Source organism: Sus scrofa, chromosome 6 (assembly GCF_054392235.1).
Source record: "Sus scrofa isolate SSC_HxYL_T2T_F1_AM1 chromosome 6, Sscrofa_HxYL_maternal_Yorkshire_Landrace_v2.0, whole genome shotgun sequence".
Taxonomy (NCBI): domain Eukaryota; kingdom Metazoa; phylum Chordata; class Mammalia; order Artiodactyla; family Suidae; genus Sus; species Sus scrofa.
The window spans coordinates 102693133-102716698 of record NC_139388.1 but is presented as its reverse complement, the minus strand read 5'-3'; the positions used below and the strand labels follow the sequence as shown (position 1 = coordinate 102716698).

Here is a 23566-nt window from a genome sequence, read left to right as displayed (position 1 = left end):
GCAACGCCGGATCATTAACCCACTGAGCAAGGGCAGGGACTGAACCCGCAACCTCATGGTTCCTAGTCGGATTCGTTAACCACTGCGCCACCATGGGAACTCCGATGTTTTAGGTCAGAGTGAGCAGCCTGTGCATCAGAGGGCCAGAAAAAGTACTCCTGAAATGTTTATGGTAGCTTTTACAAAATATCCATGTATTTTAGGGTTGACTTACCTGCCATCTTACCTTAGAGTAGGTATTATTTAATTAAGGCAGTAAGCGAGGGCGTTCATAAATGTCACATAATTTTAGAGCTGAGAGGAGCTGTGGAGTGGTTTTGTCTGCTAAGCTAAAGTGAAGGGTTAAATGTGCTAGAGAAGTTAGCTGATGTGCTTGAGATCAGTCACCTTGTTAATGGTTTTAGATCTTAAGCCTCTAACTCAGCGCACTGTGTTAGGCTTTTTTCAAGTCAATACATCAGTAGCAAAACCCCAACCCCAGGCTTCCAGAGGAATGAAGTTTAAGTGCTTTGATTTTTGAAGGAGGCATAAGTGCTTTTTCATGGAAAGGTGATGGGTGGGTGGGTATTTAACTGTGATTGGAACACTGCTATGTTAGCTGAAAGTGGAGCAAAAGAAATAAAAGACATGGTTTCTCTCTATTGGTCACTTCTAATTATAACTTTATGCTTCTAGAGTGGGAAAACTTGTTTTTTTTGACCATACACTATATTAAGTGAATTTTGGAGACTTTTCATGATACATTTTGAAATTCTTTGTTGATTATATAATACAGATAAACAGGGGCAGTGAAGTAGTGTACATAATCAAAACTTTTCTTAAATGTTAGTGGTTTAAATAAAATAGTGAAGTTTGACTTTGTATTAATCTCAGGGTCCATACTCTTGTAATTAATGGTAATTAAACCTCGTAAAAAGATATGTTTAGTACTTCAATAACTAAACCTTCTTGAATATAATTGACTCATTTTGTTTCCCAGAAAGTGGTACTGTTTATTTTTACAGCAATATTTGTATAACAGTATTTATTTAGTACCTGCTATGCCGTGGGTTGTCTTGGCAGCTGCCAACAGAACAAAGACCCAGTCTTCATGGAACTTACGTTTGCTTATGTCCGAGATTTCAGTGTGTTTGGGGGAAAATACATAGAAAAGATAATTAAGGTGACTTCATTTAAAAAAAATTTGTAGTGAAGATGTTTTAGGGCTTTCTTTGACATAAAACAATTAAAAAAACCCTATTTTCTCGGCGTTTGATACTTGTTTCCAGAAATGTTTGTCGTTGACCTGCAGAACCAAGGGAAATAGAATATCCATTTTAAAATCTTCTTATATTACTGATTTGACTACAGTTTCATGCTTTAATGCTGCAGAAATCTACCTGGAATGGCTTATGAATTAGGAAATACATGTAGCTAGGTAGTTTGCATAAAATACATGGAATTTATGAGCATTCAGGCTCTGGAGGCCAGCCTGCTTGGACTCCCCATGCACATTTCTTTGTACTTGTATGACCTTGGACGAGTGTTGTAACTTCTGAGTCAGAGTTGATTCATCTGTGCAATGAGGATAATAAGTGATAAAAGTATCAACCTTGGAGCTCCCATGATGGCACAGCAGTAACAAACCTGATGAGTATTCATCCATCAGTAACAAATCCATGAGGACGTGGATTTGATCCCTGGCTTTGCTCAGTGGGTTAAGGATCCGGCCCTGCCATAAGCTTTTGTGTAGTTTGCAGATACGGCTTGGATCTGGCCTTTCTGTGGCTGTGGCAGAGGCCAGCAGCTGTAGCTTCGATTAGACCCCTAGCCTGGGAACTTCCATATGCTGTGGGTGCGGCCCTAAAAAAAACAGAAAAAAAAAGTATCAATATCATAGGCTTGTTATGAGGGTTAAATGGCATACTTCATGCAAACTTCTTGATACATGGTGAGTACCCAGTGAAGGCTAGATTTTAAAAACTTGTGTTATCACTGGTTTTACTATTACTGCTGCTGCCATGCTATGATTACTGTGAAAATTCTTATTCTGTGTACTACACAGCATATAATTCAGATGTGTGATTAAATTAACAGGACACATTCAGCAACATCATCCCTATGTTACTGGAAAACTGTTTAATCAGTGATATAGCTGTTAATTTGCTAAAACCTATGGAAACATTGAAGTAGTCATTACCGACTTTGCTATGGCTATGCTATTTATATTTTATAAAGTATATACATGTTATTTATATATTGTATTTGAGCTGAGTGTCCAGCCTTCCTCATTAGGATTTTTAACCTATTCTTTTTCAGTACAGACAGGATGAAGAAGTGAAAACATGATGTTGGAATAAATGATTTATGAATACCTGGAGTCATAGCATTTGAAACAAAGCATGCATACATCTGATATTTTGTGGTGTTATTACCTGTTGATTAAGAAGAGTCCATGTGACTACTCAGCAATACTCCAGTTAAGGCCTGTGTTCACTCCACTTCCTTCAGGGATGGGTTTCTTCTCAGGAAGCTGATGGTGGGTGAGATAAGACATGTGCATAAGCAGTGGAAGAAGGCGTGTGGGAGAGGTAGTGGTACTGGTACTGTGCCCAGGGCATTGTGTGGTCAGCCTTGTTTCTCCTTGGAGATGCATGCTTGTTTGTCGTGGTGTCTGGTATTAATCATCCAATAGCTTACTCAGCCTGGTCCTCCCAGCCAGGGAAAGAGAGTGTCTCAGGAACTGCTGAAGGGTCTGAAACGTTAGCCTGCCACCCTTTTATGGGTGTGGCAGAAGACAGGAGACTCCTGGGTTTAGAGACAGAGGACATCCAGGGCACTGCAGCCTCATGGGCTCCATATTTGTGTTCTTTTCCTTTGCCTCACGTTCCACGGGGGCAACACAAAGGGGTTCAGTTTAGGAGGACACTGCCCACATGCTGGGTTTGTTTCTTGGCTAAAGAAATCTTGAATTGTGTGATGAATCTTTCCTCATGGGCTGCACAGAAACCTACCTGACCTTTTTCCAGAGGAAGAGCTAAACTTCATCACATTGGACAGTAAAGAAACCTGCCCTCTCCTCGGGAGAGGGATGTTATTCTCCAAGACTGTTTACCATAGTGTTGCAAAAGGTGCAGAAATGCTAGGGACCATGGAGAATGGTCCTCAGCAGGCCTCTGAGTAGCGGATCTGAATAGACGTCACAGAGTATGAGTTAATGTTCATCTGCGTTGCCTGTTTATTCTTGAACTGCATCGCAGAGGCCTTTTCTATTTCTGAAGTCCTCCATGCTATATTCAGGACTGAATATCCTGAATTAAAACTTGATTCTCTTCTCAGTAAGTAGATATTGTTGAACTCAATTGATATGCATGCTGAGGTTGTTTAGGAATGTTACTTTGAAATGCATCAAAATAAGAAGGATGGAGATGGACAGAGGTGGCTAGGTGGTTTGATAGGTGTCAAAGCAAATAATGGCAAAATATTAATTGTAGAGTCTAGGTAATGTGTATATGATTGTTCACTGTTCAGTTGTTTCAGTTTGTCCGTTTGAAATTGTTCAAAATGTTGGGGGGAAGGCTAACTCTCTCTCCCCTTCTCTCTTCCAAGTCAGTTTTCTTTGCAACTAAACAAGGCTTGTAATTGCAAGAAAACTTTAATGGCAATTTACATCAAAATATGGATAGATGATAACCATTTTTAAGAATTGTCTAGTCAGGAGTTCCTGTCATGGTGCAGCAGAATTGAATCTGACTAGGAACCATGAGGTCGTGGGTTCCATCCCTGGCCTTGTTCAGCAGTGAGTTAAGGGTCTGGCATTGCCATGAGCTGTGGTGTAGATCGCAAATGCAGCTCAGATCCTGAGTTGTTGTGGCTGTGGTGTAGGCCAGCAGCTGTAGCTCCGATTGGACCCCTAGCCTGGGAACCTCCATATGCCGTGGTGCGGCCCTAAAAAAAAAAAAAAAAAAAAAAGGAATTATCTAGTCAGAGTGGTTTTACTTTTAGCTGTTTTTAGCTTAACTGGGTTCTTTTTAAGATTGGGAGGTTTAGAAAACTATTTAAGTTAGTTATATGGTGTTTCATGCCCCAAATACATTATTTAGGTAAAGGAGGCAAGCTAGTTTCACTTAGGACATCTTTCTGGGTGAGCTGCTCTCAAAGTTTTCTTAACATTTTTGAAATTTGAGTTTCCAAGTTTTTTTCCCAACTCTTTCACAGAGGCCATATCTGTGTATGTTACATTTCTATCTGATGGGTAGAGTTTGGGGCTGAGAATAGGATTTCTGGCTTACTGGGAACGATAATGTAGAGTTAGAACAGAATACCTAGGAACGGGAAGTGTCATGGCTACTTAAAAAGGAGGGCCGCCTGTGTAATTAAAACTTAAGAGTTTTTTGGAGTTCCCGTCGTGGCGCAGTGGTTAACGAATCCGACTAGGAACCATGAGGTTGCTCAGTGGGTTAACGATCCGGCGTTGCCGTGAGCTGTGGTGTAGGTTGCAGACGCGGCTCAGATCCCATGTTGCTATGGCTCTGGCATAGACTGGAGGCTGCAGCTCCGATTGGACCCCTAGCCTGGGAACCTCCATATGCCGCGGGAGCGGCCCGAAGAAATAGCAAAAAGACCAAAAAAAAAAAAGAGTTTTTTATATTTATTTTTCCAGTCAAAAAGTGCAAGTAAATGAAATCTGAATTGTGTGGGATTTTGATTTGTATGGACTATTTTTACATATAAACTGAAGTTTCATCTCTAAAATAGCAAGTATGTGTAAGATGTTACTGGTGATTGGTAACCAGTTTACTATCAGATAATGTTAAAATGGGCTATTGTAGTAATTGTTTCTAAACGGTAAAGTAAGCATTTATATCGGACAAATGGCAGGATTTTCCTTATTTATAGGGACTATGTTTTAGAAATTTTTAAAACAGTATTTCCCATATAAGTTGCTTCTAATGTCTCACTTTGTCATCAAAATTGGTTTTCACTGTTTTTTCAGTTTTTATTCTTTTAAGGTTACATCAAGGGTCAGACTTTCTTTAAAACAAAAAAAGTGATTGTTTTTCATTAAAGAAAAATGTGTACAGTTTAAAGGATTATCAAAAAGTAAATAGCTGTGTAATCACTGTTCAGGATAAGAAGTAGAACTTGGCCTGCATTGCACCAGGCCTCCTTGTACCCTCTCCCAGTTAACCACCTCCTTTTTTTAATTTTTGTCTTTTTAGGGCCACACTCATGGCACATGGAGGTTCCCAGGCTAGGGGTTGAATGGGAGCTGTAGCCGCTAACTTACACCACAGCCACAGCAACGCGGGATCCAAGCTGCATCTGCGATGTACACTGCAGCTCATAGCAATAGTGTAGATCCTTAACCCACTGAGTGAGGCCAGGGATTGAACCCAAGTCCTCATGGATACTTGGGTTTATTAACTGCTGAGCTATGATGGAAACTCCCACTACCTTCTTTTTTCCCTACAAAGTTAAGTGCTGTTTTTTTACAATAACTACTTACTTGTTTTTCTTGGTGGCTTAACTGCCTAAGTATTGCAGGGGATAAGTTTTCAGTTAGTAAAACAGGAGATTATTGATATGATCCAGTGGTTTTTAACCTTATATGACTCAATATCCCATTTTAATATTTTATATTTTGTAATGTCCCTTTTACCATCCTGAAATGAAATTCATATATAAAATTACCTAACAGCATACGTAATTAAAATTTTTAATATAACACCCTAACTGTAACATAAAGGAGAAGAAAGTCGATTTGTAATGAAATAGGCATTTTGGTGTGTCAATGTTTGGGCACTACTAGAAGACATAATGAAGTAGCCAGATGCTTGTAACCTACTTAAACAAATAATTTTGGGTCTAAGGGAAGTATGGCAAGAGTTACCTGATAGAGGGCTAACCACGGTTTTCTGTAACCTTTTGAAATAAGGGCAAGAGAATATTTATGGAGATGGATAGAATCATGTGAGTGTGTCACTTGCACACATCTTTCAGCTGAACCAGATGTGTGGTAGTAGATTCACATGTCCTAAGTGACGTTGCTGGTGGTTACCGAACACAGGTTCCTGTGCCTGATGCGAGGTGAGGCCAAACAAACAGGAACCTTGGAGGTAGAGCAGAGTGTTTGTTGCAGGGCTGAAGGAGCCCGGACTTGTGCTCAAGCCTGAACTCCCCCATGGCTTTCAGGGAGTTCTTATAGGCAAAATTTGAGATGAGGGCTGCAGGATGGATGGTTTCAAGTCAGGGAGGACTAAGAGGCGCTATGCCTCTGTCCTGCAAATAAGACACGGAAAGGCTTTTGTGCCCAGGAGGGCCTCACAGGGTCCTGCTGGGTTGCAGTGGTAGAATAACTTTCTGTAATGGTGAATTCACCAGTTTTGGAGAGAGAGAACAGTTTTCTTGTTTTACACACTAGATGTATTTCTAGAAAAGAGCCTTTTTACCAGTGTGTATTTCTGGAGGGGTATTTGAGAGTTTGGTGGGGTGGGCATAATATTGCATTGTATAGTTTTGCCCTGCCACTGCAGAGTGGCTGACACCCTGCTAGTCTCCCCAGCAGCAGCACCACCCAGGCCTAATGTCACGCAACCCTGGGATGTAGGGCTCTGTTGTAACAGATAAGTCAGGTAATTTTTCTCTGGTTTTGAAGGCCTGTAAAGGTAAATTTTCATCCATAATACACCACCCCCTAACCAAATCTCCCTCTTACCCTCACCCTCCAAAAAAATTCAAGGTAAAATGTTGTGAATATTTACTTATCCATGTTTTTCTGGAGTAGTATGTGGTTTTCATTAGATTATTAAGGAATTCTGTGACCCGCAGAGGGGAACCAGATGATTATTAAATCTGGTTATTCTTATGCCGATAGTCATTAGTACTTGCTAGTTTTCCATTTTAACTGGGAAAATGGGCTCAGACTCTGAACTATCTGTTGGGAGCAACTGTTATTGTCCTTTGGATAGAAGGGCAGAGTGGAGCAGTAAACCTCAAATTCATTTGGTAGGTGGGTTTATTATGGGTATTTTCATATTTTTACTGATAAAGGTTAATATATCCAGTTAAGACTTGTTTTGAATTGGTGGAGTTTTTTTTATTTTAACATGTTAATCTTCATCTTTAGATAGTTTTCATTCTAGATCACAGTCTATTGTTTAAGATTTATAAACCCTGATAAGGCAATGTAAAATGTAAGCACTGTTTGAGAATTCCTATGTTGATGAAAATTGACACATGGTCATTTTCTAACCAGATTATTATTATGCTTTATTTTGGACAATTGGTATTTTCCTCTAAAATTGGGGAGATTTAAAAAACTGAATTTAGGAGTTCCTGTCGTGGCGCAGCAGAAATGAATCCAGCTAGGAACCATGAGGTTGCGGGTTCGATCCCTGGCCTGCTCAGTGGGTTAAGGATCAAGCGTTGCTGTGAGCTGTGGTGTAGGTTGCAGATCAGGCTCGGACCTGGCGTTGCCATGGCTGTGGTGTAGGCCAGCAGCTGTAGCTCCAATTCAATCTCTAGCCTGGGAACCTCCATATGCTGTGGGTGTGGCTCTGAAAAGACAAAAAAAAAGACCAAAAAAACCCAAAACTGAGTTTAAAACTTTAAAAGTCTTATATGATTATGTTATGAAAATATAAGACTTTCAATATTAAAATTTTGTAAAGTGTTTCTTTTGTTATTTTACTAAAATTGTTTTTAAAAATTCATACTTATGTATTTCCTCGTTGAAGTAGTCCCATAAAACTTTGCACATTCTCAGTTATCTATAGTAATTTATGAATTTTGAGGATGTTATTGTTAAGAAATGGAATCTATGTCTTGAAGATTCAAGTTTTATCAGTTTAAAATGTGTCTCTAGCCGGTGATGTTGTGGGTTCACAGAGCAAAATGGCCAGATTGGAGCTTTCTCCTTAGCTCTCCTCTGTCCAGTGTATGGTGGACTCGTTTGCCTTTTGCCAAAAATGCAAGCAGTTGGGATTGAAGAAGCAGCAAAGGGTGTAAAATAATATACAAATTGAATGATTAACTTGGCCATGTAGTTAAAGCAAGCTGTCCAAAAGACAGTAGTTCATATATATGCTATAGATGTACTTTAAAAAACTATGCATACTTGTTGATATAAATGGTTGTTTTACATTGATTTTTTTTTCTGTAACTAATTCTCTGCTTTTATATGTTTTCTTCTAATGTTCTCTTATTTCTCTCTCCTTCCTCTCATCACAGTTTCAAATCTTTGTTAGAAAATATCTTACAACCCAGACTTTAACATAGGCTTCATCTCTTAGGACTTGAAATAAGTGCCTTTTAATGGCATTTCATTTGAAGTCTATTTCTTTTCCTCTCATTGCATTAGGCAGATCTCTTCTCAGCCCCTATACTCTTCCTAATGCCTTTTCATTTGGCTATATTTGTTTTTTTCCATCAAGCCTTTGTTTTAGATAATTTTCCAATTTTCAACAAAACGGGAAACTTTTTCAGGCAGAGTTGGGGAATTTTATCAGTCTGGGCTTCATACTATACATATTTTAAAGTTTTTTTTTTTTTTTTGGTCTTGTTTGTTCTTTTCTAGGGCCGCACCTGTGGCATCTGGAGGTTCCCAGGCCAGGTGTCTAATTGGAGCTGTAGCCACTGGCCTATACCAGAGCCGCAGCAACACGGGATCCAAGCCGCATCTGCAACCGACACCACAGTTCACAGCAACACCGGATCCCCAACCCACTGAGCAAGGCCAGGGATTGAACCTGAAACCTCATGGTTCCTAGTCGGATTCGTTAACCACTGAGCCACGACGGGAGCACCTATAGATATTTTAAAGTTTGTTTTTTTTTTTTTTTTTTTGGTCTTTTTGCCATTTCTAGGGCCGCTCCTGCGGCATATGGAGGTTCCCAGGCTAGGGGTCAGATCGGAGCTGTAGCCACCGGCGTACGCCAGAGCCACAGCAACATGGGATCCGAGCCGCGTCTGCAACCTACACCACAGCTCACGGCAACGCCGGATCCTTAACCCACTGAGCAAGGGCAGGGATCAAACCTGCAACCTCATGGTTCCCAGTCGGATTCATCAACCACTGTGCCACGACGGGAACTCCAGATATTTTAAAGTTTTAAAAGACATGCTTGCTTATTCTTGTCTATTTAACACAGGAAAGATGGACCTTTATAATATTTGTCTTTTTAATGGTTGTCTTTGATTTCAGCTGTCTAGGGTTTTTTTTTTAAGTATAACTTAAAATTGTTTTAGAAACCACTTTAAATTGTTTTTGGGTTAGAAGTGTGTGGCTTCCATGGGACATAGTTTTAAAGTTTATCTTCCATCTCCAAATTAACAGGTAGGTATTCAGTTTATTGTTTATAGCCGTATAATCTACCTTTAGGCTTTTCTTCAACTAAGAACAAAAAAAATGGCTTTATTCTTCCCCCCAACTCCTAATTTTTTTTTTTTTTTTACAAAAAGTGGTTTAGGACTTACTTTGCAGTTCTGTGTTGTTTGGCCATTGAACCAAAGCTTAAGAAAAACCTTGTGTTTAGAGCATGTGATACAGTGCTCATAATAAACAGTTGATAGATCTCTGAGTGAAAGAATGGATGCATGAAGGCATCCAGCCTAGTGGAGAACAGCAGGAGCACCCTCCTTTGGGTGTATCTTCTTTAGATGGAGAGGTTTTGTATTTGGCTCCGTCAAGTGAATTTGAAGATTGGCACTGGTTTGTAGGCCATTGGAAATCCTGATGTTTTCAGTACTGTGGTGAGAGTACAAGATAAGAGTACAATTGTGGGTTTATTTTGTAATTGAAACTTTCAAAATACATTTTTTTGATGTAAATAACATTCATGTAATAACTTAATAAAATCCGGTAAGGAATGAAGAAGAAAAGACAATTCCTCTGTGCGTCTGCACCTGGGGGGTGCTGTTAGGTGATTGGTGTACTTTTATGCACAGACAGCAGGACACAATCTGCTTAACCTGAAGTTCTGTACATTCAGTTTTGAATTCTGCACACATGTGTGTGAATCCAGTTAAAAGTTTTTTCCCTGTGTTTGGTTTTTAAACCTTACAGGCCCCTTCACAGATGTAGTCACTACAAATCTTAAGTTGCGAAATCCGTCGGATAGAAAAGTATGTTTCAAAGTGAAGACGACAGCGCCTCGTCGGTACTGTGTGAGGCCCAACAGTGGAATTATTGACCCGGGGTTGACTGTGACTGTTTCAGGTAGCAAATGTGTCCTGAATTTATGCTTTTGTCTTACTATGTGCAAACTGTTGCAGAAAATTTCTCACCCTTATCTTGAGGTGGGGTGTTATGTGGTTGATTTATAAGCAGTTATTGTCAATTTAGAATGTTGTCTATTCTTTATTTCTGCATCTTACTACCACATTCTTTGCCCTTATTATTTTATCTTTGAAGAATTGTTTCATTTTTGATTGGTCATTCTCATTCAGCTCTCTAGCTGTAGCTAAGTATTGCATGCAGCTGTAGAGGTATTATTCTAAATCTTTTGCTTAAAAAGTGGAAGAAGATAGAATTATTCCTATTCATATGGTTAAAAGTCCCCAAGAATCCATGAAACTGTTCAGAATGACCTTTTCTCTAAAGATTCTAGCTTTGCTCAAGTTTTACTGTATTAATGTCTCTTAAGAACATGTGCACTTTTTCAAAGCACTTTCTCCCACATAAGCCCCTTGTATTGAGCACCTGACTTAGTGAAAACTCAAGACCCACTCCCACTAGTTACTGTTCCTATGGCAATGCCCTGGGTTCCTCTCCACCGATTCTTAGAGCAGAAACTTTCTGCCTTTCCCCTGAAGAGTCTTCCTCCAGCAGCCTCCCCTCACTTCTTTTTCTCCTCCCCCTTTAGCGCTTAATTTTTTGGATTTACACTTTTAATTTGTGTGTGTGCATACATAAGACTATACACACACGCACATGCATATATATAAATAGTTTTACATGGTCTGCAACCATGGAATATAACGGTCATAAAGTCTCAGCCATGTTTTAAGTTTTCTTTGTATTCAGTTCCTAGTGAATAGCCTAGAGTGGTTATTCAGTGAAGGGTGTTAATGGAAATTTATTGTGCGTTGTCTGGGTCCAGAGCATTTAATGCTGCACATTTTCTGATGCTGTATATTTGGCCCTCAGTTTTTTTTTTAACCATGATGCGAGTTAATGGACTTCTCAGACATACTTTAGAAATAAGATTTTCTTATATAATTGGTATTTCTTACACTTGATAAATTGCATTTGTCTTTTTGAAAGTGTTGCCATCTCTCTGTCTTAGAAATCTGAATATTCACGGAATAATTTCCACAGTATTGTATATATATTTTGTATAATTGCTGATTCAGTCTTTATAATCTCTTATTAGATTTATATTGCATAATTTAAAACCACATGGAGCTTCTAAAAACCCTTTTGTAGGACACTGAAAATCGTAAGTGCTTAGAAAAAAAAATTGACTAATTTGGACACTAGCAAAGTTATAGAAATCATGCGCCTGCTTGGTTTACTTGTGCACTTTGTTAGAATCATTTAAAGAAATTGATAAGCTCTTGTTGAATAGGTGTATATTTAAAACCTATTTTGGAGGAGTTCCCGTCGTGGCGCAGTGGTTAACGAATCCGACTAGGAACCATGAGGTTGCGGGTTCAGTCCCTGCCCTTGCTCAGTGGGTTGGGGATCCAGCGTTGCCGTGAGCTGTGGTGTAGGTTGCAGATGTAGCTCGGATCCAGCGTTGCTGTGGCTCTGGCGTAGGCTGGAGACTACAGCTCCGATCTGACCCCTAGCCTGGGAACCTCCATATGCTGCGAGAGCGGCCCAAGAAATAACCAAAGACAAAAAAAAAAAAAAAAAAATATTTTGGAAAAATTAGTTCTGTCAGAATACTAATATATGGTAGTAAGTGTTTAAGTTACTTTAAGTTACAGAATTTCTCCTATAAATAATCCAGTTGTCTAATTTTAAGAGATGCTATCACTACATACTAAAGTGAAACCTAAATTTATAAGTAGTTTTAATAGACAGTTTACTAGATTTCGAGTTTACAGGCATAATAGTTAATGTTGGCAAAGTTTTGCAAGTTTTCTAAATTGCTGTTTAGGGAGGGCAATTATAGATTGGTATTTATTTTTCAAATAACCATTTGCTTATTTTGTGGGTTAAGACTTTGCAAATCAGAAAGGTAAATAATTAAAACCCATTAGAAACCATAAAGTTGATTCTGGATCCTTACTGTAAATAATCCAGTGTTTGGTTTCTTGCACTCCTCTTAGTTTTTTCTTAATTTGCTACAATTAGTGAGATACTAGGAATGACAAGAAGCAAATACAGAAGTCAATGTAATATGTCCTTTCTTCTTATTTAGTAATGCTGCAGCCTTTTGACTATGATCCCAACGAAAAGAGTAAACACAAGTTTATGGTACAGACCATTTTTGCTCCACCAAACATTACAGATATGGAAGCTGTGGTGAGTATAGAAGTTGAAAGAAATTCATTTTGGTAAATGTTTTAAATTTTGGGTTTTGTTCTCAATTGAGAAACCTAGTTTTTAAAATTTGGAAAAATCTGGAGTTCCTGTAGTGGCTAGTGGTTAACAAATCCGATTAGGAATCACGGAGTTGTGGGTTCGATCCCTGGCCTTGCTCAGTGGGTTAAGGATCTGGCATTGCCATGAGCTGTGGTGTAGGTTGCAGACGTGGCTCAGATCCCATGTTGCTGTGGCTCTGCTATAGGCTGGTGGGTACAGCTCCGATTGGACCCCTAGCCTGGGAACCTCCATATGCCGCGGGTAGGCCCCAGAAAAGGCAAAAAGACAAAAAATAAAAATTAAAAAAAAATTAAAAAAATTTGTAAATCTGTTCACTACAGAAAATCCTGAGAAATTTCAAGAATGAAGGAATTTAAAATAGTATTTCTTACACACAGTTTAGAAATGCTCCTGTTAAGAATAAAGTCCTGGAGTTCCCTTCATGGTGCAGCAGAAACAAGAGCCAACTAGAAACCATGAGGTTGCGGTTCGATCCCTGGGCTTGCTCAGTGGTTTAAGAATCTGGCGTGGCCATGAGCTGTGGTTAGGTCTCAGATGCTGCTCGGATCCCAAGTTGCTGTGGCTGTGGTGTAGGCCAGCAGCTGTAGCTCCAGTTCGATCCTTAGCCTGGGAACCTCTATATGCCATGAGTGCAGTCCTAGAAAGCAAAAAAAAAAAAAAAAAAGAATAAAGTCCTATAATCTCTAGGGATGTTAGTGTGATTGGGACGGGTGGTGACAGCAGCTCTTCTTAGGGTGTGTACAGAGTGGGTACCTGTGGTGGGGGTCCTGCAGAGCCATTCCCCCTGCCCCAGGAAACTACATTGACTCTCTAACTGTCCCTTGAGATGAAACCTGCTTGTCACTCTCATATAGCCTCTGTCTCATTCTTTGGTTTTGTTTGTTTTTAGTGGAAAGAAGCAAAACCTGATGAATTAATGGATTCTAAATTGAGATGTGTGTTTGAAATGCCCAATGAAAATGATAAATTGGTAAGTAGGAAAATAAAAGAAAATTGGGAGCTATTTAAGCTGTCAGTTACTTTGAGATTAAATTTTGCTTCCAGTTTTGACCTTTGTGGGTGTGTGGTATGGCTGTCCACTTCATGAGATTCAGTGCCTAAGTTTTTAAAAAACTTGATATGTATGTGCTCTTTTTATTTTACAATATTTCGTTCAGTCAAGAGGAAAAATACTTTTAGATACAGGCTGCATGATGTAGAAGAATCCTCTAACTCTACCAAAAATTTGCCACTTAAGCAACTTCAGTTCTTGTTAGAATGAGATGTGTGTACATAAATGTAATTAAATTACAGACATGAACCACTTTTTGGCACCTGTATACCAGCAGTTTGAGGATAAGATTTAAGTTACATGGACAAGCAGTTTATTCCGAGTTTGGCTGTTCTCAGGTATTTTGCTCACTGTTGATCTTGGTTAAAATATATCTGATTTTATTCCTTAGTAAATAATTTTTATGTTGCTTTTTGATTACAATTTGAGGCAAGTACAGTTCGAGGGACTGAAATACATGTTTGCTGTTTAAAAAAAGTTTTCGAAAATATAGAATGGGTTGTGAATACTTTCTTCGCTTTCTGAAATGAAAATTTGGATTTTTTTCTATTGTTTGTAGGAGAGACTTGAAGGGCAAGTAGGTGTGTTTGTGTGTGTGTGTGAGAGAGAGATTTAGCGTAAGATAATATGGATAAATAAAATTTTTTGGCACAGGTTACAATTCTGGAAACCATATACCCTACCGAAAAGTAAACTTGCAGATTAAATCTATGTGCTCAATTATTGTTACTCTCTTAGGATAAGCTGAAATGACAAAGTGAATGATAATTTGGTGTTGACCAAATCATTTATTGTGTTTTTAATTTTAATGCCTTTTTTTTAATGCCTTTTTAAAGGGATTTTGTGAAGTTTGCCAAAAACAGAAAATGTGAATGTATATGTTCTACTGGAAATTGAGAGTTTGGTGGCATGTAGATGCTTCCCATTTGTAGTTTACTTTTTCTTTTGCCTGGGCTGCTTGGATGCTAATAGCTTGCATAGCTCCTGTTATTTAGGAACCAAGAAAACATTAATAGTATGTTGTCTGCGTTGACTAAATTTTTATTTTGTTTCCAGTTTTATTGAGCTGTAATTAACATACAGGACTGTGTATAAGTTTAGGGTGTCAACATAAAGACTAATCTTACATATAGTGTGATTACTATAGTAAGTTTAGTTAACATCTGTTATCTCATTTAGCTCCAAGAGAGGTTTTTTGCCCCTGTGATGAGAACTCTTAGAATCTGCTTTCTTAAACTTTCAGATATGCCCACAGCAGTGTTCACTGTGGTCACCATGAGGTGCACCACACCCCCAGTTCTTTTTTTTTTTTTTTTTTGTCTTTTTGCTATTTCTTTGAGCCGCTCCTGCGGCATATGGAGGTTCCCAGGCTAGGGGTTGAATCGGAGCTGTAGCCACCCGCCTACACCACAGCCACAGCAACGCGGGATCCGAGCCGCGTCTGCGACCTACACCACAGCTCACGGCAACGCCAGATCATTAACCCACTGAGCAAGGGCAGGGATCGAACCCGCAACCTCATGGTTCCTAGTTGGATTCGTTAACCACTGCGCCACGACGGGAACTCCCCCCAGTTCTTATATATCTGGTAGCTGGAAGTCTGTACCTTTTTGACCACCTTCATCCATTTCTTCCTCTCCTGCCACACTTGTGATAACCACGAGTCTGATCTCCTTTTTTATGAGTTTGGACTTGGGTTGTTGTTATCATTGTTTCCTTTTGAGATTCCATGTATCAGAAAGATCAGTCATTCAGTCTTTGTCTTTCTTTGACATACTTCACTGAGCATAATGCCCTCAAGGTCCATCCATAGGTGCATATGTCAGGATTTCCTTTTTAATGGCTGAATTCCATGGTGTATATTTATAACACACACACACACACACACCAACAACTTTATCTGTTTATCTATTGATGGACCTTTAGGTTGTTTCCATGTCTTGGCTGTGGTAAGTAATGTGCTATATGACCATGAGGTTGCAAGTATCTCTTCAACATAGTGTTTTCATTTCCCTCAGATGTATTCCAAGAAGTGGAATTCATTGAAATAAGCATTGCCTTATTTTAAATACTTGGATATTTCCTCACTCAGAATTTTATGTCATTTTTACATTCATTTAATAGACATTGAGCTGTCTTTTCAGCTGGGCTTCTGTTATGCTCTGGATAGTAGACATGTTTGAGATTATAATCTGGAAAGAGCTAAAACCAAAGTATTTGATATTGCTGATTGGAAATCAAACCAGAAGTTAATGGAAATAATATGACCATGGTAGTTGAGCCTAGCCATTTACCACCTCAGAGGAGAGTAGCAGGTGTACCTAACATGGATGCAGCCCATAGTAATCTAGCAAAGTGGTTTTGGATCTGCCTAAGGGCTTGAACAAGTACTGAATTGAGATCCACACTGTGGAGCTCAAGCAGAAATAGTTTGGCACTGGTACTTTTTCAGAGCAGGTTCTTAGTGACCCAAAGTCTGTTCAGTAATTTCAAAGCACTCCAGAGAATATCTCATTCTGAGCCTGGATGCACTAGTTGCAGAACATATTTGCTTTAATTGAACTATTGGATGTGCAGTATAGTTATTATTGACAAGTTATAGGAAATACTTGCTAAAGACTATTTTTTTTAAAAAACATTCATTTTGAAAAACTTCAGGTACTTAGAAAAGTAGACACTACAATGAAGCCCTGTGAACCTATGGCTAGCCTTATTAACAATTACCAGTTTAGGATTAATCGTATTTTATCTAAATCCCACCACCTCCCATCTCACATATTATTTTGAAGCAGATCTCAGACATAACAGAATTTCATTTGCAGCTGTTTCAGTATGTATTGTTCAAAGATAAGGACTTTAAGAAAAGGGGAAAAGAGGGATGGCAGTACTATCATTAATCTTCAGAAGCTTAATATGTCATTAATATGGAGTTCCCAGAATGGCTCAGTGCTTAACGAAGCCGACTAGTATCCATGAGGACACAGGTTTGATCCCTGGCCTCACTTGTTTGTTGGGTTAAGGATCGGGTGTTGTCCGTGACCCTGTGGCATAGGTTGCAGTCTTGGCTTGCATCTCCAGTTGCTGTGGCTGTGGCATAGGCTCCGATTCGACCCCTAGTCTGGGAACCTCCATATGCTGCAAGTGTAGCCCTAAGAAGACCAAAAAAAAAAAAAAAAAACCATTAACAGTGAACTATCCAGGTAGTATACAGATTTGCTTCATAAGTGGCATTTAAACTTTTTTTTTTTTTTTTTTTTTTTTTTGCAGTTTGATTTTAGATCATAATAAAGTTCACATACTGCTTTTGGGTGATATGTTTCTTAAGTCTCTCAAGCTATAGATTCCCACCTCTTGCAAGTTATTTGTTAAAGAGACTGGGTTTGTCCTGCAGACTTACCCATGGGCTAAGTTTTGCTGATTGCGTACTTTAGCTGCCATTTAACTTTTCGTATAATTGGATCTGGAGGCTTGATTACATTGAGATTTATTTTTGCAGGTTGGGTCCTATTATTTTGATGTTAGAGCCATTGGTGTGTTGGTTCTCAGCCAGGGGTGATTTGTCCTCCAGGGGACATCTGCCGTGTCTGGAGACATTTTTGGTTGTCACAGCTAGTGGGGAGGAGTACTGTGGACATCCAGTGGGTAGAGACTAAGATGCTCAGCTTCCTATAGTGTACAGGATGGTCCCCACAGCAAAGAAGTCTCCAGACCCAAGTCAGCAAAGTCAGAAAGTAAGCAAATATGGTTTAGGTCCATTAATTCATTTAAGGTTATGTAATGGTGACATTCTGTCATTCCTGCTTCATCTAGAATACTCATGTAGAGAGAAACTTGCTGTTACTTGCTGATTCTTTCAATGGTGGATTTCTAAATCTGTTAAAGTTATAGGCTCTCAAAAAAATGACTTGGTCACAGGTGCCCCTCTTACGTGGTTCACAGTCACTTTCCCTTCCTTTTCTCCCATCTCCCTCCTCCTCGCTGTATTGTTATAAATGCGTGGGCTTAAACAGTTTGTGTTTCAGCTCCTTGCAGTTATTATTGTATTGGTGCTCAGATCGTTAGGAAGAGCCTCCATAGGTTGGTTCCTGAGCCCTTTTACCATAGTGGTCTTGGGTAGTTTTCTTGATGCCTAGTATGGCAAGATATCTCAGGCTGAGACCTGGAATAGACATCTCTTCAAGCTGGGGTCCATTCAGGGGGAGATGGTGTTTCAGGACTACTGTTCTGGGTGCTGGGAGTAAGATGATGATATTTAATTTTGTTGGAATTCCTATCAGACCATTCATTCTTTTGGCCAAGATTTGAATGTTGGCCTGGTTGTCATTTGAAGGCACTTTTTTTTTTTTTTTAAGGGCCACACCCGAAGCATATGGAAGTTGCCGGGCTAGGGGTTGAATTGGATCTATAGCTGCCAGCCACAGCCACAGCCACATTAACATGGAATCTTTAACCCACTGTGAGAGGCCAGGGATTCAACCTGCATCCATCCTCAAGGGCACTATGTTGTGTTCTTAACCCTCTGAGCCACAGTGGGAACTCCTGAAGGCACTTTTAATGGTAAAATTATGTCAACATCACATAAATCACCTAGGATGATGTACATCCTTTTATTTCTTGAGGTGTAGTGATGGTGTTTTATGGTTGGGATGTGTTATTGAAGATCTTGATAATTCAGTGTTGTAAAACCCAACACTGACCCGGAGAAGACTGGGCAGGTATTCTTGTGAGCCAGGTGCTGCACTCTTGGACTGCAGTAATTTGTGACTTGTTAGCTTTGCCATTATGATTCTTGATGTTTTTAAGTGTTTGGAATTCACATTTCAAGTTTTGCTTATAAAATGAGACTTAATATTTCCGAATATCAGTATTTCAAATTTATAATTCAAATATACAAAAACAATTGTATCTGTACTAACTTCAGCCTGGAGGTGGCCTTAACTGACTAGGGTGCATGTTGAAACAAAGGGCTGAGGAGTTCCCTTTGTGGCTCAGTGGTAACCAACCCAGCTAGTATCCATGAGGATGCGGGTTTGATTCCTGGCCTTGCTCAGTGGGTTAAGGATCTGGTGTTGCCATGAGCTGGTGTGGGTCACACATGCGGCTCAGATCCTGCATTGCTGTGGCTGTGGTGTGTGCCAGCAGCAACAGCTCTTATTTGACCCCTAGCCTGGGAACCTCCGTATGCTGCAGATGCAGCCCTAAAAAGCAACCCCCCCCAAAAAAAAACCCCAAAGGGCAGAGACACAACTGTGTTTTTATAAGGCAATATTCCCCAAAGTGTGTTGGTGGATTGGAAGGGTTCTGTGTCAGGTGAATTTGGAAGAATGCTATAAAAAACTTATCTTCCAATAGATAAGCACGTTGCATATTTGCATATTAAAGGCCCTGAGTAGGACATGGCTAACCCAGCATTTCTTTTTTCTTTTATATAAGGCAGCTAACTTCTCTTGGACTGCCTGATGTTCTGTAAAATACGCTTTTGGAAACACTACTTAAATTCATTCTTGTAGTGTTACCAGCCTACAGATTCTATAGGACATCTTAATTACTGAGAAATGTACTTAAATTGGGAGCTCCTAGCACAGACTTAGTTCTCTCTGAATTGTGGATTATATGACTTTCTTTCATCAGTTTATTGTTGCATCTCATCCTTTAAAGAAAATATGAAACCTCAAAGTAATCAAATCTGGAATGTTTATAATAGTACAGCATAAATGATAAAAAGGTTTTGTGAATTTGTTATAATGATTAAACATGATGAAACCTTATATATATATTTAAAGACCATAGTATCTTTGACATACTGATTTCTTTCTAGCATCCATAGATACAATTACAAAACTACTTAATATCCTTTTTCTGCATGTCTATCTTCAGTTTAGTATGAACTTTGTTAGGAAATTAGGGCATCATTGAGTAGTGTTTTGCTTAGATAACGTTTGTCAGTTTACTACAGATCAATTGAGAAGATGCTATGTGAAACTGAGTCCTGACTTATACAAATTGATTAAAGATGACACTCCCTTTTTCAAGGAAAACATATTTCTAAATGTGCAGGATTCACAGAAATATCATGAAAACTGTTGTTAACATGTATTTTTAGAAGTAGAGTATAAAATATATTTTTTAGTTTATCATTAATGATTGCTGTATAGGAAACTCCTACGGTGACATAGTTTGGCCCTTGGTTCATTTATTTCAGTTTTTTTGTTAATGAAAATGTTTTAAACAGTGTTAATTTAAGCAAACTTTAGTTTTAAACTAAGTTGTTGGCGACAACTTGTGCTTTAGGACGCAGCTCTCTCCAGAGGGCTCATGCACTCTGTGTTCAGCCTTAGAGTTGAGCACAGCAGAGACGCTCCTGTTGAGTTAGTGGTCCTTTGCACATTTACTCTAAGGAGTTAATCATCAGAATTTATGACCTTCTGTTGTCGACTTAGAAAAGTGTGGTTAGTACCCAAAGCAGATAGACACACAGTAGCTGTCCTAGTTGTTGATGCCTTCTCACAGTCAGTCACAGGTAGCAAGTCTTAAACTTGGTGATGTTGACTCAGTGTTTCTTATGCGAAGTGCCCCATCCCACTCTCACTCACCTCCCCATACCCTCCAAAAGAAGTAGGCGTTTAGTTTAAGGTAAAAATACCATACCTCTTTGAGGATCGGGGTCTTTTTAGGTATTCTGTTCTTGGGCATTTAATTTAGTCTTTTTAAAAACAGTTGGAAAGGGTATATTATTATGTTGTTGATTTCTTTAGGTTTTTTAGGACTTCGATACTGAATGTGTAGCCAAGATGATTAAAGTTCTTGGTCATCTTATAGGGTAAGAAATGTGCCAGCTTTAGAAGTATAGTGGTTGAGTCTGTTTTTATTTTTATAATTTAAAGAAGTCATTTTTTTGTGTGTGATTTGAACTTATTTATATATTTGAATCGTCATTAGAATATGGCCTCCTTTGGGGAAATATCTCTCTGATTTGGATCATATGTTGAGTAACCTAGGAGTCCAAAAAGACCCTTTTATTTTAGAGTAAAAGGAGGTACTATTAATAATTATTCCTGGACAACACTACCTTTAGGCACTAAAATGTGGGGTCTCCCTCATCCTGGGGAAGAGCAGCTCTTTGACTAGATGTTAATGGCCCACAGACGTCAGTTGAGTTTGTTCAGTGCTGCTCCTGAGAGCCATTCAGCACATTGCCTGGGCTGTTGATAGCTGGGCAAAGATGATACCAAAGCGTTGACTATCTGATATTTTACAGAGTTCTCTGAATTATTAGTCCTTTTCAGTTATTATCAACTCTGTATTGTGAAATCTAATGTCCAATTACTGGTGGTATTTTTTCAAGATTGAGTGTGGTTTTAACTAACTTTTTATTTATGATTTATCTACCTGTTCACTTCTTTAGGTTGAAATAAATATTTTTGAGTTTATTTTAGGCCACCAATTCTACTTGACATTTTCTAAAAATTTTTTTTTTATTAAAGTATGGTTGACTTACAGTGTACATTTTCCAAGTTTTAAATGCCCTCCATTTAACATCTACTAATTACATACTTTCTAGAAAAAACTGATTTTTCTTAATGAAGACTGAAGGACTGTCAAGAATAGGAAATTTCAGGGTCCCATGTATAGAGACTTTTTATGATTAAATGTACGTTATTTTCTATTGCCACAAAGAGCAGATTTGGGCCAGTGCAGTATTACGTAAGATGGAATTCTCTTAGTTATGTGCAGTGATATGAATATCAGTAAGTATTATTTCAGAGTCTGTTCCAACCTTTTTGTATAATATTTTTTGTGTATTAAAGGAATTTTAGAAGATAAGAAAACTGTGGAGATAATAATGGTATTCTAGTATGTAATATGTATCTCTATTGATCCTGGGAGGTAGGTAGTGGGGAGGGGGGGTGTGTTGGGAGGATGTGTTGGGAGACATTTATAAATCATTTTGATTTTTGAACCCTTGAGAAAATTGATTTAACTTCAAAATTGTTCAGGTTGAGTGTTATCAAAGGTAAGAAAATATGAAATGCTTGTTTTTCAGGTATTGGCAAGTATTGATTAGTAACGAAAATTAAGAGCCACACAGAAGGTATTCATTTTAGGACAAAATGAGGCTTGCATAAGTTTTAATACCTTTTTAAAAATATACGTTTAGGTAGTGAACATAATGCAAGTTGATCATAGCTGATTTTGTTTGGGAAATATTATATAAAACTCAGAATGTACTTTTGCTTTATTTAACATAGCTATTATGTATTATTTCTTAAGCGTGATGCATTTTTGTAGACTCCCATGAATGTTTTGGAGCCTAATGATCTCTGTGTTAGTCGTTCCCAGTCCCACGCAGGAGGAGTCAGAGTCTGGTGTGAACCTGAGCCTTGTCTCCCCTGCTCTCAGGGTACCGCCCCGCCGGGGACTGCTCTGGCTGCCACTCCACTGAGCACCACCACCAGCACAGTCGCAGCACCTGCCAGTTATAGCACGAAGAGTGAGCCCAGGGGACTCAGTGTGTTCAAACAGGAGAAGCAGAAGGTTTGTTCTAGGGAGCTAACAGATTCAGGGGTCTACTAGTGTTACTGGTCATGTTAATGGAGTCGCCTGACACGAACGTGGTATTTATTAACTGTGTTATGTGAAGTAATTCGAATTGAAATTTTCAACTATGTTTAAAATTATAGTAGAACAAATCATTTGAAAATTCAGGCCTACAGGCTAAATTCTGTTCTAAAATAATTTAACACTAAAATCTCAGTAGTGAGCAGGATGTGTGAACATTATTATGAAATTGGTATAATCTTTCCTGTCACTGAGATCCGGGGAGCTTAGTCTAAAAAAGACTTGGGTAGAGCAGCAGTAAAGGTCGGAGCTGGCTGGCAAATACTGTTCTCCAGGCAAGTATTTGTGTTTGTGTTAAAAAGATAAATGAGATTACTGCTTATGTTTTCTTACCAAGTACAAATAATAGGAAGCCTTCTTTAACTGTCACTTTAGTTATTTGCAATGCCCCAGGGTAGGAGAATTTGTGGCAAAAGCCCTAAAGATCTTAGGTCACATTTGAATTTATTAATGTTTTTGTGTGTGTACACTTAACATTCACTCAAGTGAAATGACTGCAGTCACAGTAAGATGACTGTGACTTTTTGGTGGTGTCATGGTCGTTGCGATTCCGTTATCATTTCTTGCTTACTGGGAGCTTCAGGAACCCCACAGTTTGAGCAGGTTGCTTATACTTTGATTTGGCTTTGCAGAGAATATGCATACTAAGGCTTTAAAAAATCTGATCCTTTTTCTAAATATCTAATACTTTAAAAATTTTGTGATTTTAGTTATTTACTTCTGGGAATCATGATTCTAGAGACAAAGAGTAAGTGGGTTGTTTAGAGTAAAAATGTATCTTGAGTGACTTTATTATTCAAATACAACCTCTTCCCACGTTAAGGACTTATTTGAGCCTCCTGACAATTTCCTACCATAGCTCTTGGCTTTGCTTCCCTGGACAGACATTTGATCCCTTGCTCATACAGGAGTCACGAGAATGTACCCCAGGTTTATATTTTTTTGTTCCTTTGTTCCTCCCAAGGTTTCATTGCAAAACCCTACTTTGCCTTATATTTTACCTTTTCCTTTCTGTCTAGTCCCTAAGCCCTTGCATATTCTAGTTATCTCCAAAAGGAATAACTTAGAATATTGGAACTGAAATTCTGGAGATGGCTGGGAAAAAAAAAAAAAACAGAGAAGTAAGTTCAACTCATAGATGGAGGGGGATTATTGCAGATAGGCTAAATAATATAGAATAGCGGAAATTGTACAAAATAATCATTTTTTTTACGACCTTGATCTTCAGTTTCTTCTAGTTGCAGTTTTAGATACTGTGTTAATGTCATGTTGCTCTTCATCATTGCCTAAGTCACAGCATGTCGAGTCCCTCCAGTTTGCTTGTTTCATGGTTCTCAGAACAACCAGTCTCCTCATTCTGG

General features: G+C 38.7%; 1 protein-coding gene across 2 annotated transcripts in view; it reads left to right on the top strand.

Moving 5' to 3' along the window:
- The window catches only part of VAPA (VAMP associated protein A), a 41701-nt gene that overhangs the window by 11167 nt on the left and 6968 nt on the right, over nt 1-23566 (top strand). Inside the window, exons 2-5 of one of the 2 annotated variants that reach the window (XM_021096053.2) lie at nt 10046-10198; nt 12351-12454; nt 13425-13505; nt 21987-22121. In XM_021096053.2, coding sequence (XP_020951712.1) covers nt 10046-10198; nt 12351-12454; nt 13425-13505; nt 21987-22121 — 473 coding nt within the window. The remainder of the gene's footprint in view (nt 1-10045; nt 10199-12350; nt 12455-13424; nt 13506-21986; nt 22122-23566) is intronic. The other variant, XM_021096054.2, reaches the window with a different exon arrangement.